This window comes from Agelaius tricolor, unplaced genomic scaffold, assembly GCF_023055355.1.
Source record: "Agelaius tricolor isolate 1412-34295 unplaced genomic scaffold, bAgeTri1.0.p SCAF_81, whole genome shotgun sequence".
In the NCBI taxonomy this organism is placed as follows: domain Eukaryota; kingdom Metazoa; phylum Chordata; class Aves; order Passeriformes; family Icteridae; genus Agelaius; species Agelaius tricolor.
In genome coordinates this window covers 433,322-452,314 of record NW_027269341.1, presented here as the reverse complement: position 1 = coordinate 452,314, position 18,993 = coordinate 433,322, and the positions used below count along the sequence as shown (strand labels likewise).

Here is an 18,993-nt window from a genome sequence, read left to right as displayed (position 1 = left end):
AAAATGCTTCTCTAAACTGCTATGTGTGACTTTACAGAAGACAAAAGTCATGCCACTTGAGAATAAGGTACTGGTAAATCCAAAAAATCCCACTCTCCCCCTTGAGTCATAATCACAAATGTACTGCAGGCAATGGGTCAGCACATCAACAGAAAGAGAGACATTCTTTGGCCAACACGTGTCATAATCTGCAAAAGGACAGAGAGCTGCAGCTGCAGCCCAGCCCCAGCCACGGCTCTGGGAGCGCCTACACGCACAGCAGGGCTCACACAGTGATAGTGGAGCCCTGGAAAATGTTAAAGATAGACTTTGAAAATGTTGGGCTTTGTGTTTTCTCAGATCACTGCACCTGCGTAAGCAGTAGGATAAATGATGTAATTGTTAGATGTGATGATTGTTTAGTAAGTAAATATAATTATTGTATAATCATAAGAAGAATCATGAGAAACTATGTTAGAAATTTAAGGGGGAACCATGAGAAGCTATGTTTAGCTGAAATCTGTGCATACAGTAGAACAATATAAGTTTAATAATTAACAAGAAAGTTATATAACGATAGAGTATAAAACACGTTCACCTCGAATGTATGGTCGGAATCAGATTTGGGTGGAAACTACCCCGATTCCCAGAGCTCTTAAATAAAAAGCACCGCATATAATCGCTTATGTGATTGTGTGTTTTTGAACGCTAACAACAGCAGCAGCAGCTGCAGCCCAGCCCTTGCTTTGCCTTGGCCTTCCCACCCAAAAGAGGCACAGCCCACATCTGCTGCAGCTGGGACAGAGGCACCTCTGGCATGCCCCTCCCCACACGGGACACTTGGCCTTCAGTGCCAATTCCCCAAACACTCTTCTCCTCTTTCCCAGCAAGTAAAACCTCTTCTTCATTTCTTCTGCATCCCCTCTTTTAAAAATCTTTCTTAACCGAGAATAATTCAATAACTAAATAATAATGAAATAAGTTCAATTAAAGAAGCCTTTGCTTCTCAACCATGTCACAAGGTTCAAAGGCTCTCAGTCCAGCCCCTTTTATCCCCATCCAATGGAATTACCCGAGCAGAGGGAGATCTTTCAGACAGGGACCTCCTGATCTCCCGAATCATTTTCTCTACAGCAAGGCCTAGATCTGCTGGTGGCCATTCCTCCTCCCCAGGCGCGTTCTGTGCTGAGCTGGAGGCCGTCCATGCTGCACAAGCTGCACTGCCAGCGGGAGCGCTGGGCCCTGAAGTGCCCGGGCTGGCTGCAAGAATCCAAACACATTGGTCAGGCTCCACAACGTGGCTGTGGGACACAGAGCTCTGGTGCTGCTGTGGATCAAACATCACGGGAAGCACACAGGCAAAGCAGGCAGAGAATCTTTCGGCCTCCTAGGTGCCCCTAGCTAGTAGGCTTGACAACTTCTGGCCGAGAATGACAGAGCCTTGTGGAAAACTACTTGAAACTTTTCATGACCTTTCGGAAAAACAAGGCTACAGCTCTTTTCCTACCTCGTGCGTCGTAGGCTGGGGGCTGCTGCTCCCTGTGGAGCTGCTGGAAGCTGCAGGGCTGGAGCCCGAGCACCTCCCGCTCGGCCGGAGGCAGCTGCTCCCCGTAGAGCTCCTGCGAGCGGCTGCGGGGCCCCTCCCGCCCGAGCGGCAGCGGCCGCTCCCCGTGGAGCCCGAGGAAGTGGCAGGGCGGGATGCCGAGCACCTCCCGCTCGGCGGGCGGCGGCCGCTCCCCGTAGAGCTCCTGGAAGCGGCTCGGCCCCTCCCGCCGGGCCGGCAGCGGCCGCTCCCTGTGCAGCAGGTGGAAGCCGCAGGGCGGGCGCCGGGCGAGCAGCGGCCGCTCGCCGGGGGGCTGCTGGAGGCGGCCGGGCCGGGGGCTGCGCAGCTCCCGCCCGTCCGGCAGCGTCCGCTCCCTGTGCAGCAGGAGGAAGCCGCTGGGCGGGCGCCCGGCCGGCAGCGGCGGCCGCTCCCCGGGCAGCGGCTGGAAGCGACCGCGCCCGCGCCGCCCGTCCGGCAGCGGCCGCGGCCCGGGGAGCTGCCGGGAGCCGCAGGGCGGGCGCCTGCGGCCCTCCCGGCCCGCCGCCGGCCGCTGCCTGTTGGCCGCGCTCCGGCGCTTGATGCGGAGCAGGAGGTCGGGGCGGTCGCGGCGAAAGCAGGGGTTGCAGTAGTGGAGCCAGGCCCCGGCATCGCCCGGCGCAGCCGAGCCCACCCAGCCCGGCACCTTGCGGAAGCCGTAGCGGTAGAGCTGCCGCACGAAGCTGCGGAACTGCGTGGCCCTGAAGGTGTGCGGCACCGGGGCCGGCCCATGGCCACGGCCCCTGTGGGCGTGGCCCGAGCTGAGCAGCTCTCGCTCCAAGAGGCAGCGGTCGATGAGCAGCCCCTGGGCGCGGCTGTCCCAGCGCACGGAGCGGACGCGGGGGCTGTTCACCAGGCGCCAGAGCTTGGCGGGGAAGGTGCCGGCGCTGAGCCCGGCGGGCAGCGGCAGCTCCGCCATGGCGTCCATCGCCGACTGTGGCCACAACGCCCGCAGCGCAACGGCCGCGGCTGCGCCGGCGGCGCGCGGCCTGAGGGGGGCGCTGCGCTCGGGCCCGCGCGCGCCCAGCGCGGCCCCGGCGCGGGCCGGACTTGGCGGGGACGAGCGCGGCAGAGCCGGGGCTGCGGGCACAGCGCGGGCGGGGCGGCTCCGGGGCTGGCCGCGCTCGGCTCGGCAGGGCCAGCTGCCAACCCCCTCTTTCTCTGCCTGCAGGCATCCTCCTGCCTTGGCCTTGCGCTACAACCCCCAACCAGCAAGACAAGGAAGAGAAAACAGCCGCTTCTCTAGCAGTCAGCCTCCTGCAGCTCTTGATGCCTGCGCTTATTCCTGCCCAGGTCCCAAACTTCTCATTTCCCATCCTTGAACTCCATCAGATTCCCCTCAGGCCAGTTCTTTAGCCTGCCGAGGTCCCTCTGAATGGCGCAATCATTTGGGCTCTCAGCTGCTCCTGCCAGCTTTGTTTTGTCTGCAGACTTGCTGAGGGTGAGCTGCTCCTCCAGCCCGGCCATGAATGAAGACATTAAAGAGCATCTGCCCCAGCATCAGCCCCTGGGGCTCAGAGCACCCGTGACTTGCCTCCAGCTCTACTTTGTGCCACTGATGACAGTCCTCATCCATTTTTCAGCCTTCCTCACTGGGCATTTTGGCAGTTTGTGTTTAAGGATGCTGTAGGAGACTGTCTCAAAGGCTTGGGGAAAGCTGGGGTAGACATCATCCATTGCTCCACCCATATCCATCCGTTTGGCTGTCCTATCACGGGCATCAGGTAGCTTAACCATCACTCCCAATCAACTTCTTCTCCGTTTGTTTGGATCGGTTTCCAGGATTAGCTACTCCATCACCTGTCAGGGGATGGAGGCAAGGCTGACTGACCTGTATTTTCCTCTCCTTCTTACTCTCTTGGAAGAAATCAGTCTATTAGAGCAATTCTGGCAGGTTTTAGCTAGGCAGTTCAGAAAAAATAACCAGTAAGAAAAATGAAACTCTAAATGGAGTCTCTTAAATTCTTCTTTCTGCTACCATTCTAGGCCTCCAGAAAGATCTTGTTTTCTTCCTTGTTTTCTTCCCAGTACTGGACAGCTGATTAAAAAAAAACCAACAAGGCAAATGTCTCCTTAATAGAATATAATATACCTATTATTCAGAAGACAATAACTTGGATTTTTCTTTCAGGATTAGACTGAGATGAAAGGACTTGAGAGGTTCCAGAACTTTGATATTTTCTTGTCTCCAACTGTTTGGAAAACTGCTAGAACATGGTGAAGACACAGTGCTTTTGAAAATGCCATTCTGAAGTCTTGTATGCTTGTATTACATATAAAAGTACCTGCAAGGATTTTAGAAACCTGTAGCTCAGATTCCTTACTTTCCAAATGAGGAAATGCCAGAATTAGTTTGATCTTTGGTTTTTTATGTTGTGTTTCTGATTCCTACATTTTTATACGCATATGTATCTTTTTTTAATAGCATGGTCACATACTCCATTTTCCTTCCGATCCCAAAATCATCAGTGCTCAGAATAGCCGATAAGCAACTAATCAATATTCTTTTTAATCTCTTTTATTTCATAATAAACTCAGACACCAGTGATCTTTTGGGAATCCAGACTTGTAGGCAAAGTTTGCAGGGAAGATTCAGCTCTCAAGCCCTGTGAATTTTCTCTTCTCTCCTTTGCCATTTCCCTTTTCCTTCATCTCTGGCCTGACCTCAGGGCCCTTTCCCCTCGTGTCAGGCCCTCTGTTTGCTGCACTCCAGGGAAGCTCTCAGCTGTGGCTTCCCCAGCGTGGCAGCTCCAGGCTTGGAGCAGCAGAACCCAACTGTGGCTGAGAGCCCAGACCCCCCTGGGCCAGCCGGGCTTTCAGCTGCCAGGGCAGCACGGAGGGAAAGGGGCAAGAGAGAGCTGAGGACGCTGCCAGAGCAGCCCTTGGGCAGTGCAGGGTGAGAGTGGCTTAAAGTGCTGCTGAGCCCCACTGCGGGGGCACAGGAGGCTGCTCTGCCATGGCCGCGGCTGTGCCGCCCATCCCGACAGAAAGGCAGAGCCAGCAGGCTCTGATGGGAGAGAGCAGCTCCATCCCTCCAAAACTTGGTCAGTCCTGCTAAAACCTCTCTTTGTCCTTCTGTCTGAACACTGACACTGCTTTGGAAAACAGAATGGAGGTGACACGAGACAATCGATTATAACTTGGAAACAAATTTCCATGGGTTTTTTGGTTTTGTGAAAAATGCATGTATTTTATGATTGGCTTTTTGCAAATATTAAAATGAATATTATATGGCTTGTGTTAGAAAGTAATGCTGTATTAATTCTCTTAAGTACTGTGTTAAATATAGTTTTAGGTTATAAAAATTGTTAAAATAGAAACGATGCTATGTAGGATACTTTTTTTAAAGGAAGGGCTCCCAGTGAGATAGCAGCCACAGGACACCTAAATCTTTCAGAGAAAAAGAATTTATGGCCCTCTTATCAGAAGAAACGAACTTCTTCCCGCCTCAAAGGTGCTGTTAGGATTCGGAGGAAGAAGTTGACAATGACCAGACAGAATCCTGTGTTTGAATGGAATTTATGCATCATGTATGAAGTGTATGAATATGCAACAGGCTGTTGCTTTTACGGGTTAATCCTGTGTTAACGGGTGTCCTTTTTTGGGCTTTTGCTGCCCAGAAAAAGGTACCTGGACGTCCATAACTCTTTGTATTTGTTGTCTCATATTGTCCTAATTCAAATTGTCCAAATTATTAGTACTCTAATTGTATTACAATTTTTATAACCATTTTATTACTATTAAACTTTTAAAATTTTAAAAACAAGTGATTGGCATTTTTCAGAGTTTGTTGTGGTGTTTCAGTTTGGTTTGGGTTTTTTGCATGTGTGTGAGGCTTAAATGTGTCCTAAAGTTCTTGTGCATGCATGAGGCTGTAGAGTGGCCTCCACGGGGATCTCCTTGGCTCTGCACAAGCCCAGAGAGCAGCACTGGCACCTCAGGCCGAGCACAAAGGAGCACAGGATGATCTGCAGGGTGCTCTGTGACAACAGGCACTTGGAGCTGTTGTCCAGAGTGTAAGAACTACATCCCCTCTTCTTCAGATTCTCCTAAAAATGCCCACTGGTGTTGTTTTGTATGATGCAGCTCTCCTAAGCCCCTATTACACTGTATCTGCACGAGCATTCACACAGGTGTTTGCTAAAACAATTCTGCTCCAGCTGAAAAGCACTGGGGACCCTGAGCAATAGCAGCAGATAAATGGACATAGAGAGACTTCAGGAGCAGAAGCAGCATTAAATCCATGACAATTGTGGAGATGTGAAAATACAGAAATCCACCAGTGGTAGCAAAGCCCACACATCTCCATTGGGTTCTGCAGAATGGCAGCAAATAATGCACAGGTGTGGAGACCATGAACTGGTTGGTGCTGCACTTATTTGTCAGTGGGCAGAGCTGTGGGAGGCAGGGATTAAGGGTGATTTTGGAACAGGAAGAAGAAAGGGACAGACAAATTCCAGGTGGAGGCAGAGTGGCTCTGCTCTGCTGACCCAAGGAGAGCAGGGAACAAGTTGGAAAGGAGTAGGAAAAAAGAGTTTTGTAAAAGGAAACCTTGCTATATAGGCATTAGTGTTCTTGCCACAGCCCATAGAGCTTAGAGCATGAATATTCATCCCATTTAAATATTCCTGCAAGATGTAAGAAAAATTCCTTTCCATGTGGTTATTTACACAAACATACCCATGAACAAATAAAAAAACTGCACAACTACATGTATCATTAAGCAGAATACTCTGTAGATTCTCACATGAACACTTGCAGAATTATATATGATACTTCCAAACATATAGAGACTCTTGTTCTCCGTTTGCTTCTTTAAAACTCACAAAATGTAATGAAATTCTCTTTCAAAAGTGCAGAGCCTGCTGTGTGGCTAAGCAAGCCATTATTTGCTTGCTCACAATCATCTCTTCCTTGTGTGTTAGTCACTGATGCATTAATTGCTTATCCAAACTTGAAACGGTTCATGAGTCATTCTGAAGAGAAAGTAAATATGAAGGAGCCCATTTGAATGGAATTCATGTCCTCTGCCTCTTAAAGCTGAAGGTCTGTATTTATTACCTGTCAGAATGAAGTCTTGTTGCCTAATAAATGGGAAAATAGGAAATATGCTGACTAGAGCACCATGTTTCAAGGGATCATTGCATTTTAGTTTTATTTGACCAAATCAGTAGTCAAAGAGAGAAAGGACTGGTCAATTACAAGAGAGAAAGCAGGTGAAAGAGATGTCTAGGTCTGCAGCAGCTGGAGTCAAAAATGAAGTGTGTGGGTTTTGAAGTGGGGAAGGGATTCCAGATCAGATGATTTTAATAACTTGCATTACTAAATGCATGATCTTCAAACAAACACGTTGGTATTCCTTGTCTTGAGGAAAGGAAGGGTATTGGGGAAGATGAAACAGGAAAGCCTTATAAATATGATTGTCTGGCAAAAGATTTTGAGACTATAGAAACTATAAGCAAGATTGAAATGAAAGCAAGCTTTGAGATACCTTAGTTAGTGAACAACTGGAAAACAATGGTGTGGCCCAACTGAAGGTAATCCCCTTTTGAGGAAACAATTCCCTCTGCTTGCAGGCAGGTCCAAGGTTCTGAGCAGACCCTACTAGCTCAGCAGAAGGGGTCCAAAGAGGAGTTTTTAGGGTTGAAAATGTAACACAGTATGGTAAGGTAATGATTCTTACAGGCTGGATGTAAATGCTATAGGATTTGTATCTTGGACTAGATTGGTTAGTGAGAATTAGAATATTCAACACAGAAGAAGATTTATTGTATTGTAGCGGGAATCTCGCTCTCTTACGCTCTTCCCCTCTTACTCTCTCCCCCTCTCAGCCTCTCTGCCCCTCTCTTCTCTCGGGCCTGCTCCGAGCTGTGCCTGGCAGCTCCAAGCAGGGCCCTGCACCCAGGCCCTTTGCAATGAGCCGCAGGTTCCATGGCCTGGCTGCAGAGATCTCTCGTCTCCGTCCATCCCGACCGTCCCACCCGCCAGTGCTCCTGCAGAAAGGGAGAAAGAAGGCATGGAGTTTCCAGGAGTATCCAGATAAATCCACTTTATTCTGGATCAATATGGAATTTTCATGAAGCAAAAGCATTAAGTGGAGGGCTCTTCACCCATTTCTTTTTTTACGAAAATTCTGTGAAAGATACTATTTTGGAGTATAAAAACTTTCATGTTGAAAATATGCATGTGCTGAGAGAATTTGAAGTCTGGGCCAATGACAATTCACTGTTGAAAATCCAAGTCTAAAACTTTTCAAATTAAGTGACCCAGGATGAAGTAGGAAACACAAGTCCTGGGCATGCAGATTTCTGAAGGGAGGAAAGAAAAGTGTTGACAAGAATAAGCCTGAGTTTTAAACGCCTGAAAGAGTCAAAAATAACACGTTGTGGGATATTGTAGCAGATGTTCCACAGAGTTAAAACCAACCACAACTCATTAGTATCTGGACTTCCTTGCCCACTATGCTTAGAAATGTTGCTTGAAGGCACTTTGTATCTAAAAATCCAGTTCCTGTAGATGACTGTAGATGTAGATCAAAATCCTACCAAAAACTCCGTGTCAAAACCAGCAAGAGTGAGACTTTTGTCCTTGGCAGTAGCTTCCAGGTGCTCCTGGAAATCGCCAGGCCTAGACACAAAGATGTGTATTCGGCGGAGGGAGAGAAGCCTTATGCTTAGCTCTAACTGCGACCTTTGCTAGCAGATCTTACTAGCAGGTAATAAATTCCATTTGTTCTGCTCTTAGCCAGAGCCAAGATGGGAATCAAAGTCTAGATCACAGGAGAAGATCACAGGAGCTTCAGCTTTTCCAGAGGAGGAAAAATACAAAGGCTAGTAAATTTGCGCTGGGTTGACAGGGGTTTTTTACAGATCCATAGACAAGTGATGAAGCTTAAAAGATGACAGCAGAGGAAAATCAACAGATATGCTGAAACTGAGTGAAGAGGAAGGAGACTTCAAATTAACTGAAAAGCTGCAGCGAAAGCTTCTCTACTTTTTGCAGTTGCTTCAAGTTCAAAATGACAAACTCTAGCAGCACTTCCAACTTATTGTTCTTAATTCTAGAATAAAGACAATCAAAACTGTGTACTCCTGCTTAGAGTATGAAGTAAAGCACAGGAAGGCATTAGAGTAAGAAAACTTGTGTTTAGGAGGCTGAGGCAGCCTTAGGGCTAGGAGGAATGGGGAGGCGTGGAAATCAGGCCTGTGGGCACCAGGCAGGGAGCATCCAGTCCCTGAGCGGTCCCTCACAGTGGGTATCCCTGCAGATGGAGTGCAAATGGAGCCACAGCTCGGTGGGAAAAGTGCCGGGCTGGTGAGCCGTGCTTAGCAGGGGCTCCTGCATCAAATTGCTCCCTGACAGGTGCGGTATGCTGTGTGTGTGTGTGTGCCCAAGAGCTGGCAAGAGCAGGCTGGCCCAGATGTGGGAAAAGGCCAAGGAGGCAGCAGAGTGGCAATGGGGCTGTGCAGGAGGCCCTGGTGGTTGCACACAGCCGTGGGGGATCAGGCTGGCCCAGATGGTCCCTGGGGCTCTGGGCTGAAAAGGGGGGAAAAGAGAAGCAGGGAGGAAGGGCCAGCTGCCGCTATGAGAATGCCATTCCATCCCATAGGGGACATAGTGAGAGGAGGCTGGGAACAAAATGGTCATTCCCGCTGATCACCCTGACATCTTCACGACAAGAGGCCCAGAAAGGAGTGCACATCTGCCTCCTGGTGTTGTCCCGAATGGGAGCTCATTACCTGGCGTTCATTACCCGCAAGTCTGGCAGCTTCCCGCGGGCATTCCACGCTTCAGGCAAGCAAAGCTGCTTACCTCACTATGTTCTTTGGGCCTCTGAAGGGGACCGTCCACTTAGCTACAGCCTGGCAAGGAAGGGAGTCTTACAACACTCTGGATATTTTAGACTTTTATTCTCACTCGGGCTGAAACAAAGGATCCCCTCGCTACTTCTCCATCTTCATCCTTCTGTCCTGCAGGTGGCCTGTTCAGGCTGACAGCTTGGAGCGCCTGCAGGCTCCAGTTCGGCTGCAGCCCAGCTTTTCCTCTCACAGCTTAATTCTTCTTATGACAATTCTTTCATTTCTACTTCCAAGATACCTCAGAGCTTGCCTAAATTAACAACACTCTATTCTAAGCTAAACAATCCTCTATTATCTAAGCTATCTATGTTCCATAGCCCTTCAATGTTGATCCCTATATCTCCTAATTCTTTTAAACTTTCATCTCTTTGAGAAAGAAAAAACAACAGAGCTTTAAATTGAACCTAGCACACACCTAACCAAACCTAATCTAACCAAACCTAATCTAACCAAACCTAACCTAACCTAACCTTACCTTACCTTACCTTACCTTACCTAACCTAACACCTAAACTGAGCAAATACGAAAAAAAAAAATCATATTTCCTATCTATGGCACAGCTCCTCTTAATACCCGGAGGATGGCTGGAGCTCTGCCCAAAGATGACACATCCCCTTTTCCCTCCTCTCGGCTGGCGGGGCATAAGGGCCTCCTCAGGCGCAGGTGTCTCCTCTCCAGTCTTCCTGCACTTGCTTGGCTGAGGTGATCAGAGCAGCCAGGCTGGAGGCAGGATCGCCGGAGGTAACAAAGGGATGCTGCCCAGAGGAAAAAGAACAAAGAAAGGAGCTCTTACTTTCCAGGATCCCATCCTCACGGGCTCAAGCAGGATTCCCTGGCTACCAGGAAGACACACAAAGAGCACCGAGGGCAGCATGTCCCCCTGCGCCTTCCTGTGCTGGCAGCTGCCTGCGCCACGTGGCCCACACTCCTCCTCATGCCTTCATGCAGGTGTCCTCAGCTGACAGGGCTTTTTGCCCCTTTGCTTTTCTTACCTGCAGGAGTTCCTGGGCAGACCAGCGCCTGTCCTCGTCTGCCTGCAGGCAGCAGCGGAGGAAGTCGCGCAGGAGAGCCGAGTGGTGCCTGGGGTTCTGCAGTTTTGGGGGCCCGTTCCTTTCTATCAGTTCAAAAACCTACAGCACATGGATGCAAGAGGACACTGCACCTGCTCCTTTGCTAGCCACATCAGCGCTCTCCACACAGAGCCCTCTTGCTAAGCTGCACCTTACCCTGAGACGGGCTTCCCGCTCGTAAGGAGCTTCCCCTTCCACCATTTCCAGCCCCATGATGCCCAGGGACCAGATGTCCACTTTGGGGCCGTAGGCTTCTCCTCTCACCACCTCCGGTGCCATCCAGCTGGGAGTGCCGACGCTGGAGCTGCGCTTGCTGCGCTCAGGGCTGAGCTGAGCACAGAGGCCAAAGTCACCTGAGGCCAAAAACAAAGCCTGTCAAAGCCAGCTCCCACTGGCAAAGCGGCCAAAACCATTGCCCACTCCAAGCCTGACCAGGCCATGCTGAATCGAGCTGAAAAAGCAGCTGAGCTCTCCTTCCACGTGCCTGGAGCCAGGCAAAGAAGGCATCAGCCACTTCCACAACACCCTCACCATTCACGCACTGGCCAAGCGGCGCTTCTGCCCAAGTGGCAGTCACCGAAATGCAAGCGCACGGCAGGTGCTGCAAATGCTGCAGCCCAGCAGGGATACCCACCCAACTTGACAGATCCATCCATGCCCACAAGGACGTTGTTGCTTTTGATGTCTCTGTGGATGACTTGGCGGGAATGAAGGAAATGCAGTCCTTGCAGGCACTGAGAGAGAAAAAGGAGGGAGGGAAAGTTAACGTACAGGATGGGATTTCATCCCACCAGAAAGGAAAGAGCTCAACGGGATTGACGGCTTTCTCAGGGAATTGTGAGCGAGGGCACAGCATCATGGTGCTGTCACGAAGAAGACCTTGCTGCTTCAACACTCTTGGAAGTTTTTTTCTCGATTCCAAGCGAAGGCATCCGGGCTCCCAAAAGTTCCGCCGGCCTTGGGTAGGAAGCGCGTCACCTTTGGCTGGGAGGCGGCACGGCAAAGATTTTTGGGGAAGCCTAGTGGCAGCAGAGGAGGAAGCAGCACCTTAGAGCTGTTCCAGAATCCGTCGCCATGCGGGCTGCAATGCTATCCTTTGCAGCTGAGGACGGCTCTTTGGCCTTAGCTGGAAATTCTGCCGCCTGCATGCTGCCTTCCCGTGGCAAGGAATGTAGGACAGACAGACAGGCTCCAGGCTAACATTCCCAGGCAAAGCTAAGAAGAGGAAGCAAGTGAACCCAAGCGAGTCAGCCAGCACCAGCGCCAGAGGACAGACAGGATGGAAGAGTGCAAGAACAGAGCCTGAGGAGTGCGGGGACAGCGGCAGGCAGTTCACTTCCCATGCTCGCTCTTCTCCTGTGTGTGGTGACAGCAGCAGCAGCAGCAGCAGCAAAAGAAAGGTGAGAGCAAGAAATCCCGGCTGTCCTTAACCTCCAGCTGGCAAGCAGCATCCTGGGCAGGCTTGGGGAAGCACAAGCGGGATCCCTCACCTCCCGACAGACAGCGCCTATCTGTCCTTCCTCCGGGTACACTGCGCTGAGCACATCAAACAAGGTGCCGCCGTCCATGAACTCCATGGCCAGCCAGAGCTCCGCATCCACCAGGTAGCTGAAAGAAGAAAACCACGGCATGGAGAGACAGCAATGGGCACAGCCTCAGTCAGCCGAGGGCCCGAGCCAGGTTTTTGCAACTGCTCTCCAAGCTACGTGTGCCACACGAGATTCATGATCACCAGCTCCACCTCCTGCCACGCTCTGGAGACCAGCAGAGAAATCACCACCAGCTCCCTTCTCTGCCAGTGACCAAAGGGCATCGTCTCTTCGGGCTTGCACTAACTAAAGCTGCATTGACAGGAGAATACGCCAACCTGTCTAAGTAGGTAACGATATTGGGACTCCTGTTGTCCCTCATGGCCAGGATTTCATTGGCAGCCAGCTCCTCGGACATCTCCTCCTCAAGCGACATGATCTTGATTGCCACCTGAAATGACATTGGCCACCGTTTACCTTGAGAAGAAGTCCCCTGCTCGAGATGACAAGCAGCACGGAGCGAGTGCTGCTGCAATGAGGCAGCGGGCTGGGCCAAAGGGCCTTGTCACTAGACAGCAGAGCTTAGCAGAAGCACCAAAGGCCATCCCAAATGCATTCTGCCCCCTGAGCCTAGAGTGTACTTCAGAGGAACAGCCACTGCTGCAGACATGGAGCTGCCACCCAAACCTCCAGGCAGGGCTCACAGCAGCGGGGAAAGCGCTCCAGAGCTGCAAAATGGCATGGGGCTGTTGGCACTTTACCTGTTGTCCGCTGCTGGTGTCAAGGGCTTTATAAACAGCTCCAAAGCCCCTGGAAAGACAAAAGCAGCAGAAAGAGCCCTTTATCCCTTGGCACTGAAATCAAGCCTAGGCAGCAGATCTCCCCAGGCTGCCTGCACGCCTTCCTTAGAAAAGGCCTGGCTGCGGCGTCTCTTCGGCCAACAGCACGTCGGCCCGTGAGCCCTCTGCCGTGCGGGGCAGCCTGTCCAAGGGAACACTAAGGTGCAGCATGAAGACCGAGGGCCGCTGGAAATCTCCAAGGCGCACGCCCAGCCAGGTCATTTCCAAACCTAAGGGGAACAGTCCTCCTTGTGCGGGTGTGCATGCATGTGTGTGTCAAAAGTGTGAGAACAATGAGAGTCAGAAGACTGTCCTTGAGAATCTGACATTTCTTGAATGGCAAGGTGCTCTTTCAGGCCAGAAAGCTGCAGGGGCAGAGGGCTTCCCAGCTCCTGCTCCTCCTTGCTGCAAGCAAGACAATGCCAGCATCAACTTGTCTTGGATGAGGCCTTCGGATTGCTCTGCCCCAGCAGTCCAGGCAGGCGACAGGAGGTAAAGCCAGAGCCTGACCGTGATTGGAGCTTGCCTGACTTCACGCTTGATATTGCACCAGCCAAAGACCTGGCCCACGCTTTTGTAAAAGGAGCCGAGGCCACGCTTACCCTCGTCCCAGTTCTTCAAATGCCGTGTATTTGCTCATTGGCTGGCCCGGACTCACAATGCTCCCTGAAAGACAAAAGCAGCGCAGGGCGCTCACTCGCACACAGAGACGCCGCTCCCCACACCCTCCCAAAGGCAGCCCCGCTGCCGGCAGCTCTGGGCCCTTTGCGGTCCCCTGGCTTCCAGCTGCTGAGACCAGCAAGTGGGAGGGCCATCTTCTCCACCTTTCATCAGGTGGCCTTTCCAAGAAGGCCTTGATTTCTTTCAAGCGCAGCATCCCATGCCATAAGCCAAAATGATGAGACCTTAAGAAGAGGGCCCTAAGAGGTCACCAAGGGCCTTTGCAGCCTCTGCAGTCACAGCCACCATCACTGGCAGGTCCACTGCCAGGGCCACAAAGTGTCTGAGCCAGAGGAGGTGTAAGAACGGGAGCCCGAAAACAGCTGGGGCCAGAGAGCTCCCTGGGGCCTAGTCACTTGCTAGGTGCCAGCCTTCTGCTCAAGCAGAAACAATCTCTGCTTTTGTCTTTGGCACACAAGGCAGCCCAGGCAGAGCCAAGCCAGGCCCAGCCGCCCTCACAGGCAGCAGGAAGTCCCTGAGCGCTGCCGCGCTGCCTCAAAGCACAACAACAGCTTCTGCCGAGAGGCCTAAGCACCTCTGAGAGCGAGGGGCAACTTCTGGCACAGCCTACACCCAGACACGCACACAACACACTGCTCTGGCAGACAAGAAATGCAGCCGACTTACTCAGTGTCTTCCGGCCCTGCTCCTGCCTCATCTCGGGCTGCTGGGCTGCGCTGCTGCAGGAAGTGCCAGCAGCGGGGGGCGAGCTGGCTGCTGCAGGCCACGCTGGTCCAGCGGCACCAGGTTGAATTGCAGAGCCTGTGTTGAGCTGGGACCAGAAAGGATTGCCCGTCAGAAGGGTGCCTGGCACACATCATGCTCCGCCGAGTGCACGGCCAAAGCAAGGCCTTGGGAAGGTGCTGTCAGCCACCGCCAGGCCTCTCCAGCTGGGGCCTTTCCCATGTCCCCTTCTCAAAGGCAACTTTGGCAAAAGCCCAAAGGCTACTTGGATCCAGCCCCTCAGGGCCACCTCCATGCTCCATGTTTTCAGCTTTTCTGCAAGACACTGGCAACAAGGGATCCATGGGGCTGCCAAGATCCAGAAAGACATCAGAGCAGTTCCCCAGAGCCTTGTTGCTTTCCTCCTCCTGTCTTTCCCTGGGCAATGAAATCAGCCCGCAACTGGCATGCAGTGGTCTGCTCAGAAGCCCGCAGCATGGCCCTTCTCTGATCCTTCTCACGCATTGCCCCTCTCCATGGAAGCCTTTAGGGAGCGGCCCTTCGGAGACGCCTTCCTGCCCTGCCCAGACCCACGCGCCCTTCACAATGTAGGGCTGCCAAGGATTCTCCTCTCCAAAGGCTGCTCTGACCGGCATGAAGTGAAGCACAGCCTGAAGCTAATTAGTCCATGGAGAGGGCAGGTCCCTTCCAGGGGCCAGTGTCTGCCAGGTCCCCTGCAAGGCCGGCAACTGCGTCTTTGGGCCGCTCCGTCCGCTGACCACAGGCAGCCTGCACTGACAATGGGCACACGGGGCTGACTGCTACACTGAGAATCATTGAATGCTGCCTCCTGTCTGATGCCAGGAGACATTCTCGGGCCCTCTCAGCATTCCAGCTCAAATGCCAAACTTCAGACCCCATTGGCCAGGGCTCCCTGGCTTGCCTGAAGCAGCACTAGGTCCCAGCAGGCACACAGCCGCCAGCATCTTCAGCCACGAGCAACAAGGGCTGCTCCAAAACTGGAAGCCGGCCCTGCACCAAAGGCAGGGCCAAGCTCACTGCCACTTACCGGCTCTGCAAGCTCAGGCTGTGCAGGGAGAGCAGCTGGAGGCTTGATGCTCCTTTGCTCCTCTTCAGCCTCTTCCTCAATGCCAGAGGCAGCCAGAGGAGCTGCTGACCCTGCTGTTGAGGCCTGCAGACAGACAGAAGTGAGAGAGATGGGCAAAAGGCAATCCCTCAGGAGCTGCTTTCGGTTGAGCTGGGAAAGGACCCAGAAGAAGGGGAAATGGTAGACTTTGATACAAGTGGGACTCTGAGTCATGAAAAGCCCAGGAAGTTGGCTGAAGGAGGTGCTACTCCCATCTTGCTGTGCATTTGAGCTTCCCTGCTGCCTAGAAGCAGCAAGATGCCTTGCAGCTGTCCCATTTGCCTTTCATCTCTTGAAAGGCTCTTCCCTGCAAAATCAGCAAACAGCCAGTGCTCCCTTTGCTACTGCTGATGCCACGGGGCACTTGGCCTTTCTTTCAGCCTCCCACACTGGCACTCCACACTGGACTGCAAGAGGCCAAGCTGGCAGAATTGCCGCCCCATTGTCACACGCCAGCAACGTCCCAGCTTCCTTTGCCACTCACCAAAGGCCAGGCTTGCCTCCATCCGCGTGTCAGGTGACCTGCAGCGAGCAAGGGAAAAGGAACCAGAGGCCCTTAGAAAAGTGCCTGTGCTGGCCACTCCCACAGCACAAGGCAGTCCCAACACAGAGCATTTCCCTTTCCCAACAGGCCTCCAGGAGCAACAGCTCTTTCCCACAGCAGGCAAGAGAACAACAAGGACGCTAGAGTAGGCTCTGTCTACATTTGGGCCTCTTTTGCCAAGAGAGAAATAGAAACATGCTGCTGGAAATGCCCCTTGCTCTTCAACACTCTGAGCTTCCCTTGTGCCCAACAGCTCAAGCAGCATTTTCCTCTTCTCTTTCCTGCATTTTAGATGTAGATTCTTTTAAATGGCATGCCCTAATTCCCATGCCTTGGCTGAAGATGGTAGCCCAGCAGAGCTTCCCCAAAGGGCCCCTTCCCTGTGGCAGCTCCCTGCTGAAGCAGCCCAGGAACAGCTGCTGGGCTCAGCAGCAAACCCTCCCTGCACTGGACTTTGTGCTGCATCGCCAAGGCAATCGCAGTCTTGGCACACCATCAACGGGTCAAGTCACACAGCCAAGGCCTCTAAGGGGCAGGATTGGGAGCGAAAGGTGCTTTCCTTCGCTCCTGGAGAGAGCCACTGAGTTGCTAGCAGTACTTCTGAGCATCTCCCCTCCGAGTCTGCAATCAGCAGCTTGTCTTGCTTGAAGCAGCAAGCGCAGGAAATGACAGACTCCAGTGCCGCGCACTCTCTCGGGGAGGGAAGGCAACCGCTGCAGGTTGCAGGGCAAATACTCTGCACCCGCCCCCCAGTACACAGATGCCCCCTTTTTAGCTGATGCTGCTGGCAGGACATTGACCAAAGCGGTGGCATCTTCATGGCCATTTTGTTCCCAAATAAACTCGGTCACTGCTGCGGCATAAAGAGCAGAGTCAAGCAAAAGCCGGGTGATGCCAGCCCCAGGAGAAACCTTTACTTACGAGTCAGCTGGGTCAGGTAGTAGCCAGAATAGACAACAGAAAAGACCGTGCAAACCGCGGCACAGACCTGCCCGATCATTTTGGCAGCGCTGTGCGGGTTTGCACACTGGATGCCAGCCAAGGCAAAGCCCAGACTCCTCTCGGGGTGCAGGCCGTCTGCTGAGAACTCCTTGAGCACAAGGATCCTCCTGCAGGGAGCCAGCAGAAGAGCCGCTCTGGACAAGCAGGCCTTGCATGCACTGGGGCAACGCTGTGCTGACAGCACCGTGACGTGGCACCGCTCCCTTGACCTCACAATAGCAGCTGTTCTATGGCTTCCTTGTGCCCAGCAAGGCAACCTTCTGTACAGCTGATGCGAAAGAAAAGCCTGGGAAGTTCTCCTCACTCATCAAGCAGCAGAAAATGTCCTCCCAGTCCATAAGGCAGTGCTCAAGGCATCCCAGGGGAACTCAGAAAATGGGCCAACCCAAGCGGCATCCAAGGAATCCAAGCAAACGCGCCTTTTGGTCCCAAAAGCTTTGACTGAAAGCAAAAGTCTGCTTCTTCTAGGTGGCATGCTAGCTGGTTCTGAAAAGTCTCACTTCTTCAATGCCATTTAGGGGGGAAAAGAAGCAAAGATAATAAATTTCCAGGAGTATTTTAGGCTGCAGTCACTTCTCAAGCACGTGGGTGCGTGCTGACCTATGGAGGGCCTTGACAGCTGGCCTGCAAGCAAAGCTGAGTTCATAGAAGACATCCCAATTGATGGGTTTTCAGTGTATCCATAGCAAGGAAGAAGACAAGGCCGTCAGCATGGAAACCAGTTAGAAAAGAGAGATGAAATTTTCGTAAGCTAGACTAGTGCCTAAGTAGATGTGTATACTTGCCTTATAAATTTCTGTAAAACTTTTGCCAATTCTATTGACGTTAATTGCTTTGCACCAATGGATATAAGAAGTTCTTGTGGTGTAGTCAGTGACTTAAGATCACGCTTGGTTAAGAGTGTATAAGCTGGAGATCACGCAGAATAAAGAAAACTTTTTTCTTCTTGGACCCTGATCACGTGTGTATGCCACGTCCGGCCTAATGGTGACAGTTGCCCATCTCTGGGTCAAGAGACAAGTATTGTCTGACAGGTAGCTTGTCAACAAACTGAGAAAGAATTGAGTACCTGGGCATGCAGATTTCTGAAGGGAGGAAAGAAAAGTGTTGACAAGAATAAGCCTGAGTTTTAAACGCCTGAAAGAGTCAAAAATAACACGTTGTGGGATATTGTAGCAGATGTTCCACAGAGTTAAAACCAACCACAACTCATTAGTATCTGGACTTCCTTGCCCACTATGCTTAGAAATGTTGCTTGAAGGCACTTTGTATCTAAAAAATCCAGTTCCTGTAGATGACTGTAGATGTAGATCAAAATCCTACCAAAAACTCCGTGTCAAAACCAGCAAGAGTGAGACTTTTGTCCTTGGCAGTAGCTTCCAGGTGCTCCTGTGTCGCAGACATCTTTCATGAAAAATCCTTTCTTAGGATTTTTCCTTGTGAGAAGCTGCAGTTTCAGCAACCCAAAGTAAACAATGGTTATCTGCTGCTGTGGAATGCAACAGGTAGTCCTGTGATTGGTCTCCTGTGGATCTTTGGATTTCCTGACCACTCATTGCAGAGCTGGCTCTTGCTGTGTCTGAGACACAGATCTTTGTTATTCATTCTTTTCTATTCTTAGCTTAGCTAGCTTCTGAAGAAACCTTTTCCTTTGTATTGTTTTTTAGTATAGTCTTGATGTAACATATATCATAAAATAATAAATCAAGCCTTCTGATCATGGAGTCAACATTCTCGTCTCTTCTTCATCCTGAAAACCCTTGTGACCACGGTCACAGTCTATGTCCACGGAATCTTCTTTCCAAATTGTGCATTCCAAGTTAAGCCAGATCCTTTAGGCAAATGAATCCTCACACATGCAGTGACATGCAGTGACATGTCACATGCACATAAACTCCATGCAGTTCATGTGCTTATGCACATGGCTAAATACCCCAATAAATCAGATATCAGGATCTGTCAATGCCTTTTTTTAATCTCTCCCTCAAAGTTTCCATATACTGTCTGTAAAAAGCTACTTCATTTCAGCCAGATCTAGAAACCACTGGATAGAGCTAATCAA

The 18,993-nt window shown here is 51.6% G+C and overlaps 1 protein-coding gene across 1 annotated transcript; it reads right to left on the bottom strand.

Annotated features, from left to right (window-relative positions):
* Positions 1 to 9,397: 9,397 nt before the first annotated feature.
* LOC139585485 (serine/threonine-protein kinase PAK 3-like) lies at positions 9,398 to 16,929 on the bottom strand. The gene is made up of 13 exons (XM_071418267.1): positions 16,851 to 16,929; positions 15,870 to 15,907; positions 15,304 to 15,430; positions 15,235 to 15,246; positions 14,203 to 14,337; positions 13,458 to 13,521; positions 12,778 to 12,826; positions 12,355 to 12,467; positions 11,978 to 12,095; positions 11,122 to 11,221; positions 10,644 to 10,840; positions 10,410 to 10,547; positions 9,398 to 10,172 (listed from the first exon to the last, which is right to left on the bottom strand). The coding sequence occupies exons 1-13, from the start codon at positions 16,927 to 16,929 to the stop codon at positions 10,071 to 10,073; spliced, it is 1,272 nt and encodes a 423-aa protein (XP_071274368.1). The 3' UTR covers positions 9,398 to 10,070.
* Between the last annotated feature and the right edge of the window lie 2,064 nt (positions 16,930 to 18,993).

Coding starts and splice junctions, on each gene's coding strand:
- LOC139585485 (XM_071418267.1), bottom strand. CDS start 16,929: ATGATCGGGCAGGTCTGTGCCGCGGTTTGCACGGTCTTTTCTGTTGTC. Junction 13,522..14,202: donor GCAGGGCCGGAAGACACTGA/GTAAGTCGGCTG, acceptor TTTGTCTTTCAG/GGAGCATTGTGAGTCCGGGC. Junction 10,841..11,121: donor GGATGGATCTGTCAAGTTGG/GTGGGTATCCCT, acceptor TTTTGGCCTCAG/GTGACTTTGGCCTCTGTGCT.